The 12,222-nt window shown below is 48.2% G+C and overlaps 1 protein-coding gene across 1 annotated transcript in view; it reads left to right on the forward strand.

Moving 5' to 3' along the window:
* The first annotated feature begins 376 nt into the window (after nt 1-376).
* The window catches only part of FERMT1 (FERM domain containing kindlin 1), a 29,686-nt gene continuing 17,840 nt past the window's right edge, over nt 377-12,222 (forward strand). Inside the window, exons 1-5 of the mRNA XM_040981204.1 lie at nt 377-527; nt 2,061-2,294; nt 5,706-5,852; nt 6,723-6,936; nt 9,084-9,186. Of these exons, the coding sequence (XP_040837138.1) occupies nt 377-527; nt 2,061-2,294; nt 5,706-5,852; nt 6,723-6,936; nt 9,084-9,186 (849 nt within the window). The remainder of the gene's footprint in view (nt 528-2,060; nt 2,295-5,705; nt 5,853-6,722; nt 6,937-9,083; nt 9,187-12,222) is intronic.

Raw genomic sequence — 12,222 nt, forward strand, 5'->3', positions numbered from 1 at the left:
GCTTGCTATAGTTTATTACTAGATGCTAAAATAGTTCAGAGAAGGTCATGAAATGGGAGGGGCGGAAATAAGTTCGTCGTGTGGACAAAGAGAAGGCGTGGCCAAGTGGTCCTGCAAGGTGGCTGAGCAGGCAGAAGAAAGACATCAACTTCAGTGGCTGGAAAGTAAGAGCATTCCAAGTTAAGACGCTGACTTTCATCTCTAGGGCATGGGGCACACCACGGAGTCTTTTGAGGAGGGAGTTAAAATGACAAGCAAAAGCATTTCTAAGCAACTTTTGTCGTGTAGAATCCACCAGCATGTTCCAGTCCCTTCCTTATGTTCTGCTCCATGTCTGATCTGCCTTTCCACCAGCCAGACACCTGCACGCACCGCGATGCTCTCGTCCAGTGACTTTGCCTCCGCGTCCTGGGAGCTGGTGGTGCGTGTCGACCATCCCGATAAAGAGGAGCAGGAAGAAGTCAGACTCAGAGTGTCTGGAGACCTGCACGTCGGGGGAGTGATGCTCAAGTTAGTAGAACAGATCAGTAAGTTGCTGTTTCCTTACGCCTCTGTATGAGAAGCCCTGTTACATCCCCAAGGACCGGGAGCTGTCTTGTGTTGTCCAGGGCTCTGATCTTTGAGCTTTTCTGGTCGCTCATCTTCTAAGGGCCCCCAGCAGCAAGCACTCCCTGCCTCCCAATCTCTCCCAGGAAAAGGAGGCGAACTGGGTGGTCCTGCAGGAGCCATGGATTGGTAGTCACGCTGGGGCAGCCTGACAGCTTGGTGGCAAGCTAAAGCTCCTCCGTGGATTTGATGCTGTGTTTCTGCAAGGATGCCCATTGCACAGGGGCATCTCAAGTGGCGTGAGGTGGCAAGGAATTAGGATACTACTCAGTTCTCTGCCATGTCAGCTCTGTGTCACCCCAACACTTAAACTCTGCGTTTAAACACAAGAGCACCAATATCACAGGCCCAGAATTTACTTGTCTGATTGTCTTAGCATTTCCTTTTATGTCCCATCCCCTCATGCTGGCTTCCCCTTTCCACTAGTGAAAGAAAACCCTTTAGATGGAATTTACATGCAGAAAGTATACCTACCATACCTCCTATCTGAGCACGTGGCTCCATTCGCACCTCCTACAACACACTCCGACTTCCTACTCCTCGCAGACTGGGAGCAGCAGGGTGTGGCTCAAGGTTGCCATCCAGGAGAGGAAATTGGATTGAATTCCTGCCCCTCATCCTTGGTCCAACCCCATAGGCCCAGCTTTTCTGGGTATTTGGAGACTCTCTCTCTCTCTCTCTTTCTTCTCTCATGTGTACACACTCACTCGCTCTCTCTTCCCCTAAAATAATTACTTTTAAAAGCCTTGACATTTGAAAAAACAAAGACATACCAATGTATTCATCTACTAACAGCACTGAGAGAGGTTTTCTTACCTGGGACCTCTTAATTTAGCAAAATAAAGGCTTAAATACTTACTTCAACACGATGAAAGGGAAAGTTAATATTGATATCCATGCTTCAGGACAGGAAAGCTTCTATGTTGATGCCTGCATAGAATGGGGTGAACTTTCAGCTCTAATTTCCATGTAGTTGCTTTTGAAGATGGGGGATGGCCATGTTGCTCAGTGCTGCACGTGATGGATAAGACTGAGGTGTCAGTTTCGGGGTTCCCTGGTCTGGGAGGTGACAGGGAACCCCTGGTCCTCCAGCATGATGCTCTGGTGGAAGGATACACTTCTACAAGAGAAACAAATTTTACTACGTGAAGCCACATCCTCCTGGCCTTCTAAAAAAGATGGTAACATCAAGGGATTTTAAAGACGTTGGCATTTATCATGAGCAAAAATGCCGTGATCCTGTTTTTTCCCGCGGCATTTCAATGCGGGCGAGGGTGACATTCACACGTTTCCTCCCTGCCTCGCAAGGAGGACCAGGAGCAGATAGTCCTCTGCCGGCTCCAGTTTTTGCACTTCGACCATGCCATCCCCTCCCCCGCCCCCAGAGCGCCTGGCACCTGCCCACTTGTCTGGCTGGCGCTCTTGCAACTCCTCCGTGTACTCTGTTTTTGCAGACCTCGCGCAGGACTGGTCAGACTTCGCCCTCTGGTGGGAACAGAAGCGTTGCTGGCTGCTGAAAACCCACTGGACCCTGGATAAATGCGGGGTGCAGGCCGACGCCAGGCTGCTGTTCACCCCGCAGCATAAAACCCTCCGCCTGCGCCTGCCCAATGTGAAGACGGTGAGACTGCGGGTCAGCTTCTCCGCCGTGGTGTTCAGAGCCGTCACGGACATCTGCAGGACCCTGAGTGAGTACCCTGCGGGGCTCTCTGTGGACTCCTAGCAAACAGGACAGAAAACCAAAGTGAGTCTTGAGCTCACGAGAAGACTGCACGGCGCAGGAGCCCGCTTCTCTTGGCAGCACACCTCCAGCCCAGGTCTGCGCACTGCAGATGTCCGTTAGGTGTTAAACCACAGAGAGCATCACTGGCGTAATTCAGATTCACTTCCGCCCAAAGGCGGAAGAAAACGGCAGAGCCAGACCATTCGGAGAGCCCGCCCCCAATTCATTCTCTAAGCTATATTCAAATCATGATTACAGTCAGGGCAAACAAAGGCGTGCTGTGATGTGAAGGTAGCGTTTTGGAGTGGTGTATTGCAATGCCTTAATTGTTTCATTAACACCTGGCTCTGCTAAGCTGCAGGGTCTACAAAAATCATTCGGGAAGCCAAAAAGTGCACAGACTTAGGACTGGAAACTCGATTGTCTGGGGATTGGCTGTCCCACAGTCTCAGCATCTGTGGGATTCCATAAACGGAGGGAGCCTTGTGCCATGATGATGTTTAGATTTTCTGAAATTGTATTGTTTAGTGCCAGGATCAAAAGTTGGCGTTTGAGCACAGAATACTGACTGTGTTACTAAGAAATCTGTCTTCTTCGTTAAGCTGGAGAGCCGCATCACGCACTCCTGCATTTACTCAGCGAATGTTTAATGAGCACCTACTGTCCCCCTGACCTGTGATGAGTGTGGGATGTACAAGTGATACAGGGGACGGGACCACCTGGCCCCTGGCAGACAGGGTCAGAGCTCAACCGATCCGTGTGACAGATAAGAGCAGAAGACGGGTCATTGAGAAGGGGTGGGTTGTCCAAGGAGGGGAACGGGCCAGCAGGAGGACACAGGGCAGGAACTGCTTGGCCAACAGCTCTGTTCCCAGCTCCTGACACCATGCTGGCACGCGTTAGCTGCTCAGTATTTGTAGGGTAAATAAATCAACCCCCAGGTCCCAGCCGTCTTCCTGATGCCTGCTGGGCAAACGGCAAGAACAAATGCACAGTGTTTTCAATGAGATTCTAGCAAGGATGTGGAAGCAGGGTGGTTTATGTTAGGTGGAGCTCAATGAAGCCGTAGCCTCCACACGCTGCTGTGGGTTGGAGGCACATCATCATGGCGCCCGACACTTGAGATTTCAGAAGCAGCACAGCACTCCCATGTTGCCTTTTGCTGGGGAGACCACTCATGCTGATCCCAAGGGCTCAACTAGCATTTCTCTTCTTTTATTTTTTATAATTTACTTTAAAAAAACAGCTGTAGAGAGGGAAAGAGAGGCAGAGAAAGAGATCTGCCATCTGCTGGTTCACTCCCCCAAGTTGCCAGAGTGGCCAGGGAGGGGTCCAGCCAAAGTCAGAAGCCAGCAGCTTCATCTGGGTCTCTTACATGGACGCAGGAGCCCAAACACTTGAGCCATCCTCTGCTGCCCTCCCAGGAGCATGAGCGCGGACCTGGATCCAAAGTGGAGCAGCCAGGACTTGAACTTGTACTCCTCGGAGATACTGGCCTCTCAGGAAGCAGTTTACCTATTACACCACAACATCAGCACCCCCCCTCCAAACTTGGCATTTCTGATCACTGCTTTTTATATCTAATCAATTAAAGCTAACTCAAATTTGGAGGCTGTTGGGATTTCTGTTTTGCTGTCTGAAGTTTCAGCTCATCACGAGGCTGCTATGTCTACTGTGCACTGAAGTGGTTGCAAGTGTGTCCGTCAACCATGCTCAGTGTGACCACTGCTCTGGGTCTGGCGCTAAGCCCGGAAACACCCACATTCCTTGGCTTTGACCTGGGGCAATGGCTGGACAGGGCAGTGCGTACTTATCTGCTGGTCTGATCAGCATTCAGAAACGTATCCAATGAATGAGGAAGAGGGGTTTGGGTTCCAGAAGCAAATGCCAAGATAAGCCTACAGGTGCAGATAGTTTATTTGGGAAGTCATGTCAGGGACTGTGGGGTGAGGGTAGATAAGTGAGATGGGAAAGAGGTCACCACTTAAAGAAAGAGCATGTCACCCACCAAGTCACACTAGGATCCGCTCAGGGACGCCAACAGACAGACCTGACTAACAGGGCTGACTAACCTCGAGCACAAAGTCTCTTTGCCCCACTCTAATCCCTCCCTGAGAGCTGCTCTTGGGGCCCATTCATCCCTGCCCACGTGGGTGTTTTGCAGGCTCTGGCTGTGGGATGCTGGGTCAGCAGGCTTTGAGATGGAGAGGAGAGAGATGGGGAGGCTGGCCACAGGGCTGGAAGGAGCTGTTGGGTGGTGTAAAAGTTTTCAGCTCCTGGGTCCATAAGGGAAACAGCAGGCATGGCCCTTGGTGGTGTTTAAAAAGCGAAAGGGAAAAGAAGGAGGGTAGAAGAAGAGAAAAGTCGATGGTAAGTACATGACACAGAGAAACAAACAGGGCAAGTGTTTGGCACAGTGGCTAGCTCCCCACTAGCTCCCCACTAGCTCCCCGCTAGCTCCCCGCTAGCTCCCCACTAGCTCCCCACTAGCTCCCCGCTAGAATCCCTTATGGCAGAAGCTGGAATAAGTCTCTAACACTCTACTTCGCATCCAGCTTCCTGCCGACCTGAGCTCTGGGAAGCAGCAGCTGATGGCTTAAGTACTTGGACTCCTGCCTCCCATGTGGGAGACCAGGATGCAGCTCGCGACTCCTGGATGTGGCCCAGCCCTGGCTAGGTGCAAAAGTTTCAGTAGTGAACCAATGGATGAAAGAGCACTCTCTCTGCCTTGTTCTGCATCTGTGTGTGTGTGTCCTCCACACGAAATGAAACAGCAGCAAAATGCTAACAGTGGTTGAAACAGAATGGTAACACACATGGAGAGGAGTTTTACGCTATTCCCTTTGCTTTGGTTCCATTTAAAATATTTTCATCAAAAAAATTGAAAAACAAATCAGGACTGAGTCTCCAGTGACTGTTTCTTCCCCTTCTGCTCCCTCCCCTTCACGGGTGCCATCTTCAGGGATGCGTTCACTTCTTAGGAATTTCCTTTTGCTTTTCATCCTGCTTCTTTTAAACTGTGGCTTAGTGGCTAAATGCTCGCTTTGCACGCACCAGGATCCCATATGGGCACCAGTTCATGTCCCAGCTGCTCCGTTTCCCATCTAGCTCCCCGCTTGTGGCCAGGGAGGGTGGTAGAGGACGGCCCAAAGCCTTGGGACCCTGCACTCATGTGGGAGACCTGGAAGAGCCTCCTGGCTCCTGGCTCCTGGCTTCAGATCAATTCAGCTCCAGCCATTACGACCATTTGGGGAGTGAATTGGCAGATGAAGATCTTCCTTTCTCTTTAAATCTGCCTTTCCAATAAAAATAAAATAAATCTTTAAAAAAAAGTTGAATTTGTTGTTTGTTATCTTTTATTTTATCTTGTATTTAGATATCAGAAGATCGGAAGAATTGTCCTTACTAAAGCCTTCTGGTGACTATTTCAAGAAGAAGAAGAAAAAAGACAAGAGTAACAGGGAGCCTGTGATTGAAGACGTCCTGGACCTGGAGTGTTCCTCGACAAGCTCAGGTTCACCAGGTGCGATCTGTGGCAGGTCTTTCATCATTGTTTTGATTTGTGATTTTAGAGGGGAAACACATCGGGGTTACGTACATCTGACACCCCCCAAGCAAAGGAGGAAGAAGATTGTAGATTTTGTAAACATGTCTGCTGAATATTTTTTATTTAATTTGAAAGGCAGAGAAAGCGAGAGATAGCGAAATCTTCCTTCTGTAGATTCACGGCCAGGGCTGGGCCGGGCTGAAGGCAGCAGGCCAGCTCTCTCCCAGCAGAGCTGCTGGGACTCCCATGCTGTGACAGGTGTTGGCAGTATCACAGTGGTAGCCTGACCCACTGTGCCACAGTGCCAACCCTAGTCATTTGTTCTTTTAGCATCACATCTCATGCTGCTGATGTATGTGAAGTTTAGCATAGCTGGGCATGAAATTGGGATTTAAAAATGAACGCTGTTTAGAAAAGAGATCTGCTGGCGCTCTTAAATGGGCATCTCTCTTCCTGGTTCTGTTTTGTGCGATTCTTCCCTCAATTCAGCTTTCTGTGGAGTAAGGGAGGAGAGGGCAGATGGAAACCATTCCGGAGGGGCATTAGCTGTTCCTTTGTATATCGAATAACCAAATCTCAGCTTGCTTATTACATTGAGGCCTTCCTGGCAAGTCCGTTGCAACGCCAAGAGGAAAAGGTGGGGGGTAATGGCATTTTATGCAAATTAGAGTCCAATGATCAACCTGTAGACTGATCTCTTCCCATGACGACTCCGGAGATTTTTCTGCAGGGTACAAATCTTGAAGGTCAAACTTCAGTTGAGTGCAGGGATTGTGGGTACTGATTTTCCTGCAGATCCCGCCCCCCGAGTCTCATATCAGCATGCATGCGACCCTTGTCTTTCAGTAAGTTCTGGCTTATACAGTAAGACCATGACGCCAATGTATGACCCCGTCAACGGGACGCCGGCCTCCTCCACCATGACGTGGTTCAGCGACAGCCCTTTGACGGACCACAACTGCAACATCCTCGCCTTCAGCCAGCCCCCGCAGTCACCAGAAGTGCTCAGTGACATGTACCAGCCCTGGACGCTCATCGATAAAGCCAAGTTTAACGCAGGGTCAGGAGCCGCCTCCGTTTTGCCTCTCTCAGAACTGGTGCCAATACAGTAAAGCTGGAGGGGAGGGGAGTTAATAGAGATCCGGGGGTTGCGCTGCATTAGCAAGAGGCAGTGCTGATTGTCCCAGCAACAACAACAACAAGTGAGATTGGGGAATGCAGCTTTCAGTACATTGCAGAAGAGCAGAATGTATGGGTTGGGAGAACTTGGTAGATTCGCGCATGTGAATACCAGTTCTTGACCACGGTGGTGGGCAAGGTGACGTCAGTGGGCTGTGGGAGACCAGTTCCAGGGGAGTGCCAGGGCAGCCCCCGGGCTCCGATTTCTCTTGTAGCGTGTCACTTCTCCCTTAACGTATCAGCAAGACCTGCATCCCCATTTGGAATGACTCACGAAATACATCCAAACTATTTCTCTAACTACCACTTCTTTTGCTTTTCTCTTGCCCACTAAATGAGCCAAACTTCTTGGCCACTCGCCATTCTCTATCTGATCTAGCTGGGCCCCCATTCTGACCGGCTCTCGCTGTCACTGGCCCCCAGGACATGGCTGTACTGCCCGCTCCCTTCTTGTCTAATAAAGCTGCCCTGTCACCCACCACACCCCTCCTGCTTCTCAAGTATCAGTGTTCCAGAACAATCTGTTCCCTGTCACTCCGACAGTCTGCTTACTGCAGGGTCGCGTGGACCCCTTTATGTGAAGAGTGATCTCTGCCTTGGCCCACAGGATGGAGATGACTTTTTGGTCATGCTTGTTCCCCAACTGGGCATCAAGCGATGGACATTCAAGACTTTGCTATGCAGTGCCAACGGCTGCTTCTCGTTCCCTGTAGGTCCCTCAGTAGCTTTTTCATGTCCACTGTTTACCCCCCACCAACATCTGGTTTTATTTTTCAACCTTAGGATTCTGTGTCTCAGTGCAGAAACCACCAGCCACCTAAGGATTTCACATTGGAATTTAAATGAATTGGAATGCACCCGCTCATCACGTTGAAGCCACCTGTGGCTAGGGGCCAACCTGTTGGACAGCCATGAATATTGTTCTCACTGTGGAGAGGCACACAGGCTTTTTGGGTGGACCACCTGATACAGTGGGGAGGCCGGGCAGACAGAATCTGCTGCTGGCTCCAGCACACAGCGTGACAATGTGACTGTCACCTGGTGGCTCAGGCCCCCAGGCTCCTCTGCTGTCACACTGAGCTCAGGAAAACCACCTGGCCCCTGCACTGTTAGTGTCACTGAGCAAAGGGAAAAAATACACGGACATACAAGGTGTTTCAGAAAGTTCCTGACAATTGAATTCAAAGCAGGAGTGCTTTTGGTCCAAAAAAAAAAAAGCTCAATATAAAATAGTTTTGCATAATACATGGAAAATGCCCATTGTGAAAAAAGCTGATTTTTTTTAAATTGTGCACCAAAATAAAGTCAGACTTTTAATTCCATTTTTTCATGAATTTCTTGAAATAGTTTTTTGAAGTGTATATGAAAAACCTTATAATGCAAGTGGAGACTATTCTGATGCATACTGATTTTTGTTACATTAACTTGATCTTAAGAAGAATCACAGTTCTAAAAGTTTGTGGAAATTGAGTTTAAAAAGTTTTGGCATAAAAAAAAAAAATTGAGGGCCCGGCGGCGTGGCCTAGCAGCTAACGTGCTCGCCTTGAACGCCCCAGGATCCTATATGGGTGCTGGTTCTAATCCCAGCGGCCCTGCTTCCCATCCAGCTCCCTGCTTGTGGCCCGGGAAAGCAGTCAAGGACGGCCCAAAGCCTTGGGACCCTGCACCCACGTAGGAGACCCGGAAGAGGTTCCTGGTTCCCGGCTTCATATTGGTGCAGCACAGGCCATTGCGACTCACTTGGGGAGTGACATCGGATGGAAGCGCTTCCTCTCTGTCTCTCCTCCTCTTTGTAGTAAAAATAAATAAAAATCTTTAAAAAAATTAAAATCCATATATAAAGAGATCTTCAAAAAGCTTGTAGAAAATGTATATTATTTAAGAAAAACTGCATGGGTTTGACAGGATTTTTTGCACTTTTCTTCCAGTTTCGTTTTTCCACATTTTTAAGTGCCTTCATCTGTAACGTAATACCATGACGAGTATGCCCATAAAGTGACCGGCTCACCCCAAACCTCTGTTTTCCAGTTGGCTGGACTCCTCGCGCTCCCTTATGGAACAAGGCATCCAGGAGGACGAGCAGCTACTGTTGCGGTTTAAATACTACAGTTTCTTCGACTTGAACCCTAAGGTAAGATGTTTTTCCTCTTCCCTCACTTGCTCTCTCTTATCCTGTGAATGCGTAGGAGTGTACAATGGAGCCATTCAGTTGTCAGCATTTCTGATGATTCTGTGTGTGCTCGCTAGCTCTGCGAGGTTAGACTGAGCCAGGTGTATGCCTTGTGCTTCCCAGTGGACCTGCTATGTGGCCCCTAAGTTGCCGACACGTACGGGGGTCTGTGCGAGGTGCCCTCTGCGTTCCAGCGGAGAGGAGCTTATGCACCTGAAGCCTTCGAGGCTCAGGAAGGAAAATGGTTTTCAGGGGTCAAGATTAAGGGCGACCTCCCTCCCGTAAGCAAGCCAAGTTCACGTGGTGGTCCAGGCAACACTTTTATCTGGGAGCTTCATACACTCCTGGGGGGCTGGAAAACGGGGGGCTGTGTTAGAGAAATGAAGTCTCAGCTGGCCTGCGTCTCCACTGCCAGTGCACATCTCCCACCTGAAGTTTGTTGGACACGAATGTGGGCTAAGTTCTCTGAATTTCTCCCCTTTCTTGCTTCTCACAGCCACGTTGTGGGGCTCTGGGTCAGTGGTTAAGTGGCCAGGCTGGCTGCTCCCGTGACAACTCTGTTGCTTCTTTCTCTTACTGCTGGGCACCTGTTCAAGGGGTGAATGCCCATGTCAGTATAACTCCCACTGAGTCAGGGCAGAGGGCACATTTGGACTCTTCTTTGATGAGATCTTTAGGAGTGATTACAGTGCTGTTTCTCTTACTTAATAGGTTTGATTAAAAAGTAGTGTGAGTTATATAAGTGAATTTTCTTTTTCGCTTTGTCAGTGGAACCAAAGTCACACGTTCTGAGCCAAGTCTTCACTCAACTCTCATTTTTCTTTGCCTGATTTTTAGTTAATTTAAGCAGTCTTACCATATGCCATCTACGTTAGTAAGCTGCCTTACTTTCCTTTGCTGAAACTAGGTAATACAAATAACAAATAATACAAATAACAAATAATACTCTGGTGTTTGCTCATTTCAATGGTAGTAATTTGGCCCCTTTTACCTAATCAGACTGTGACCCATCTGATTTTTATTTATTCACATATTTATTAAGCCAGTACTAAATGCCAAGAACTTAAGTCGCGTACTGAGAACCCAAAAATATCAGACCTTACACGAGAGTTCTTAAATTAATTAAATAAAATTCAGGCCCGGCCCGGTAGTGTAGCAGTTAAAGTCCTCGCCTTGAACACCCCAGGATCCCATATAAGCCCCGGTTCTAATCCCGGCAGCCCTGCTTGGAAAAGCAGTCGAGGACGGCCCAAAGCTTTGGGATCCTGCACCCGCGTGGGAGACCCAGAAGAAGTTCCTGGCTCCTAGCTTCGGATTGGCTCAGCTCTGGCCATTGAGGCTGCTTGGGGAGTGAACCATCAGACAGAAGATCTTCCTCTCTGTCTCTCCTCCTCTCTGTATATCTGACTTTCCAATGAAAATAAATAAATCTTGTTTTTTAAATTAATTAAATCAAATGCACAAGATTACAAAAAATAGATTATAGTAACTAAAATCTTTCTTAAAATAGGCATGATAGCACCTGTGGTTCTAAGTGAATAGGATAAATACGGGCTAGAGGCGGGTCTCAAAACTAGCTCGATTTTGAATCAATACTAGGAATAAGCATTATTTGAAGACAACAGCAGTAACTGAAATGGGAAGGAAGAGCTGTGATCTAGGTCATTCCAACCTTTGCTTCTCTGGCTTTTAGAGGGGCAAAGCCGACGGGCCAAAGTGGGAAGCGGTGTGTCTGTAAGGTGTCACGAAGCACAAGGGCAGGCGCTGCGAGCAGTGCTTAGGATGTTGCTTTGCCGGCCTGCCTCCCATGCGGGACTGCCTGGATCCCACGCGTGGCTCAGCTTTCTGCTGATGTACACCGTGGAAGGCAGCAAGCACTGGCTCAGGCGTTGTAGCCCTGACACCCAAGTGGAAGGTATGAGTCCCTGGCTCCTGGCTTCTGCCTGGGCCAGCCCAGCTGTGGAGGGCATTTGAAGAGAGAATCAGCAGGTGCAAGATTGACTTCTGTTTTGCTCACTTTTTCTCTCCTTCTCTCCCATCTCTCTTCCTTGCAAACCAAATGAACAAATAAGTCATTTTTTTAATGTAGAATGAATTTCAAAAAGAATGCACTCAAAACATTAAAAAAAAAATCCAGAATCCATAAAAGGTTAGTACAGTTTAATAAAAAAGAAAATATTGTGTATGACCAAAATAAAAAAGCTATAAGGAAGTTAAAAAGTCTTAGCAACACAAAGTGCAAACAGAAAATTCATTTCCCTGACATGAAGAATCACTACAAATTAGACTTTTAAAAAGACCAACAACCTGGTGGGATGATGGACAAGGAATATGAATACATGGTTCATAGAAAAAGAAGTACCATCGAGATACATTGGCAAATATCAAAGTTTCACAGGCTACCTTAGCGAGAATGTGGCAAAACAGGTTCTCCCATACATTTCTTACAAGTCAAAGTACAAATTCAGTCTAGCCTCTATGGAAGGCAATTTGGCGTTTCCAATAGAATTACAAGTTCTATTCAGCTTTTACCCAGGAATTCTCCTAAGAATATATACTGCACCTCACATGTGGTTATTAGGAGGCATAAACATAAAGTTTTTATTACATTTTTTTTGTTTGTTTTAGGAAGATGTTGAAAACTACCTAGATATCTGTCGGTACGGAGATCGCTCAATGTGTTACTACTATCCATGCTATATTGCTGAAAAATAAAAAATAAATCACCTCTTTTGATATGAAACAGATCAAGAGACACAGAGAGGATCTACTGTCTGCTAATTCAATCACCAGATCCCCTATCAGCCAGGGCTGGGCTAGGTCAAAGTCAGAGTCCTGGAACTCTCCCCTGCTCTATCACATGGAGAACAGGGCCACAAGCAGCTGAACCCTCACCTGCTACCGCCCAGGGTTCATATTCGCAGGAAGCTGAGTAGGAACCCAGGCGCCCCGTACAGGATGTGGGAACCCCAGGTGGTGACTTCACCATCTGCCCCC

The sequence above is a fragment of the Ochotona curzoniae genome, unplaced genomic scaffold (genome assembly GCF_017591425.1).
Source record: "Ochotona curzoniae isolate NIBS_2020 unplaced genomic scaffold, NIBS_Ocur_1.0 contig_3520, whole genome shotgun sequence".
Lineage (NCBI taxonomy): Eukaryota > Metazoa > Chordata > Mammalia > Lagomorpha > Ochotonidae > Ochotona > Ochotona curzoniae.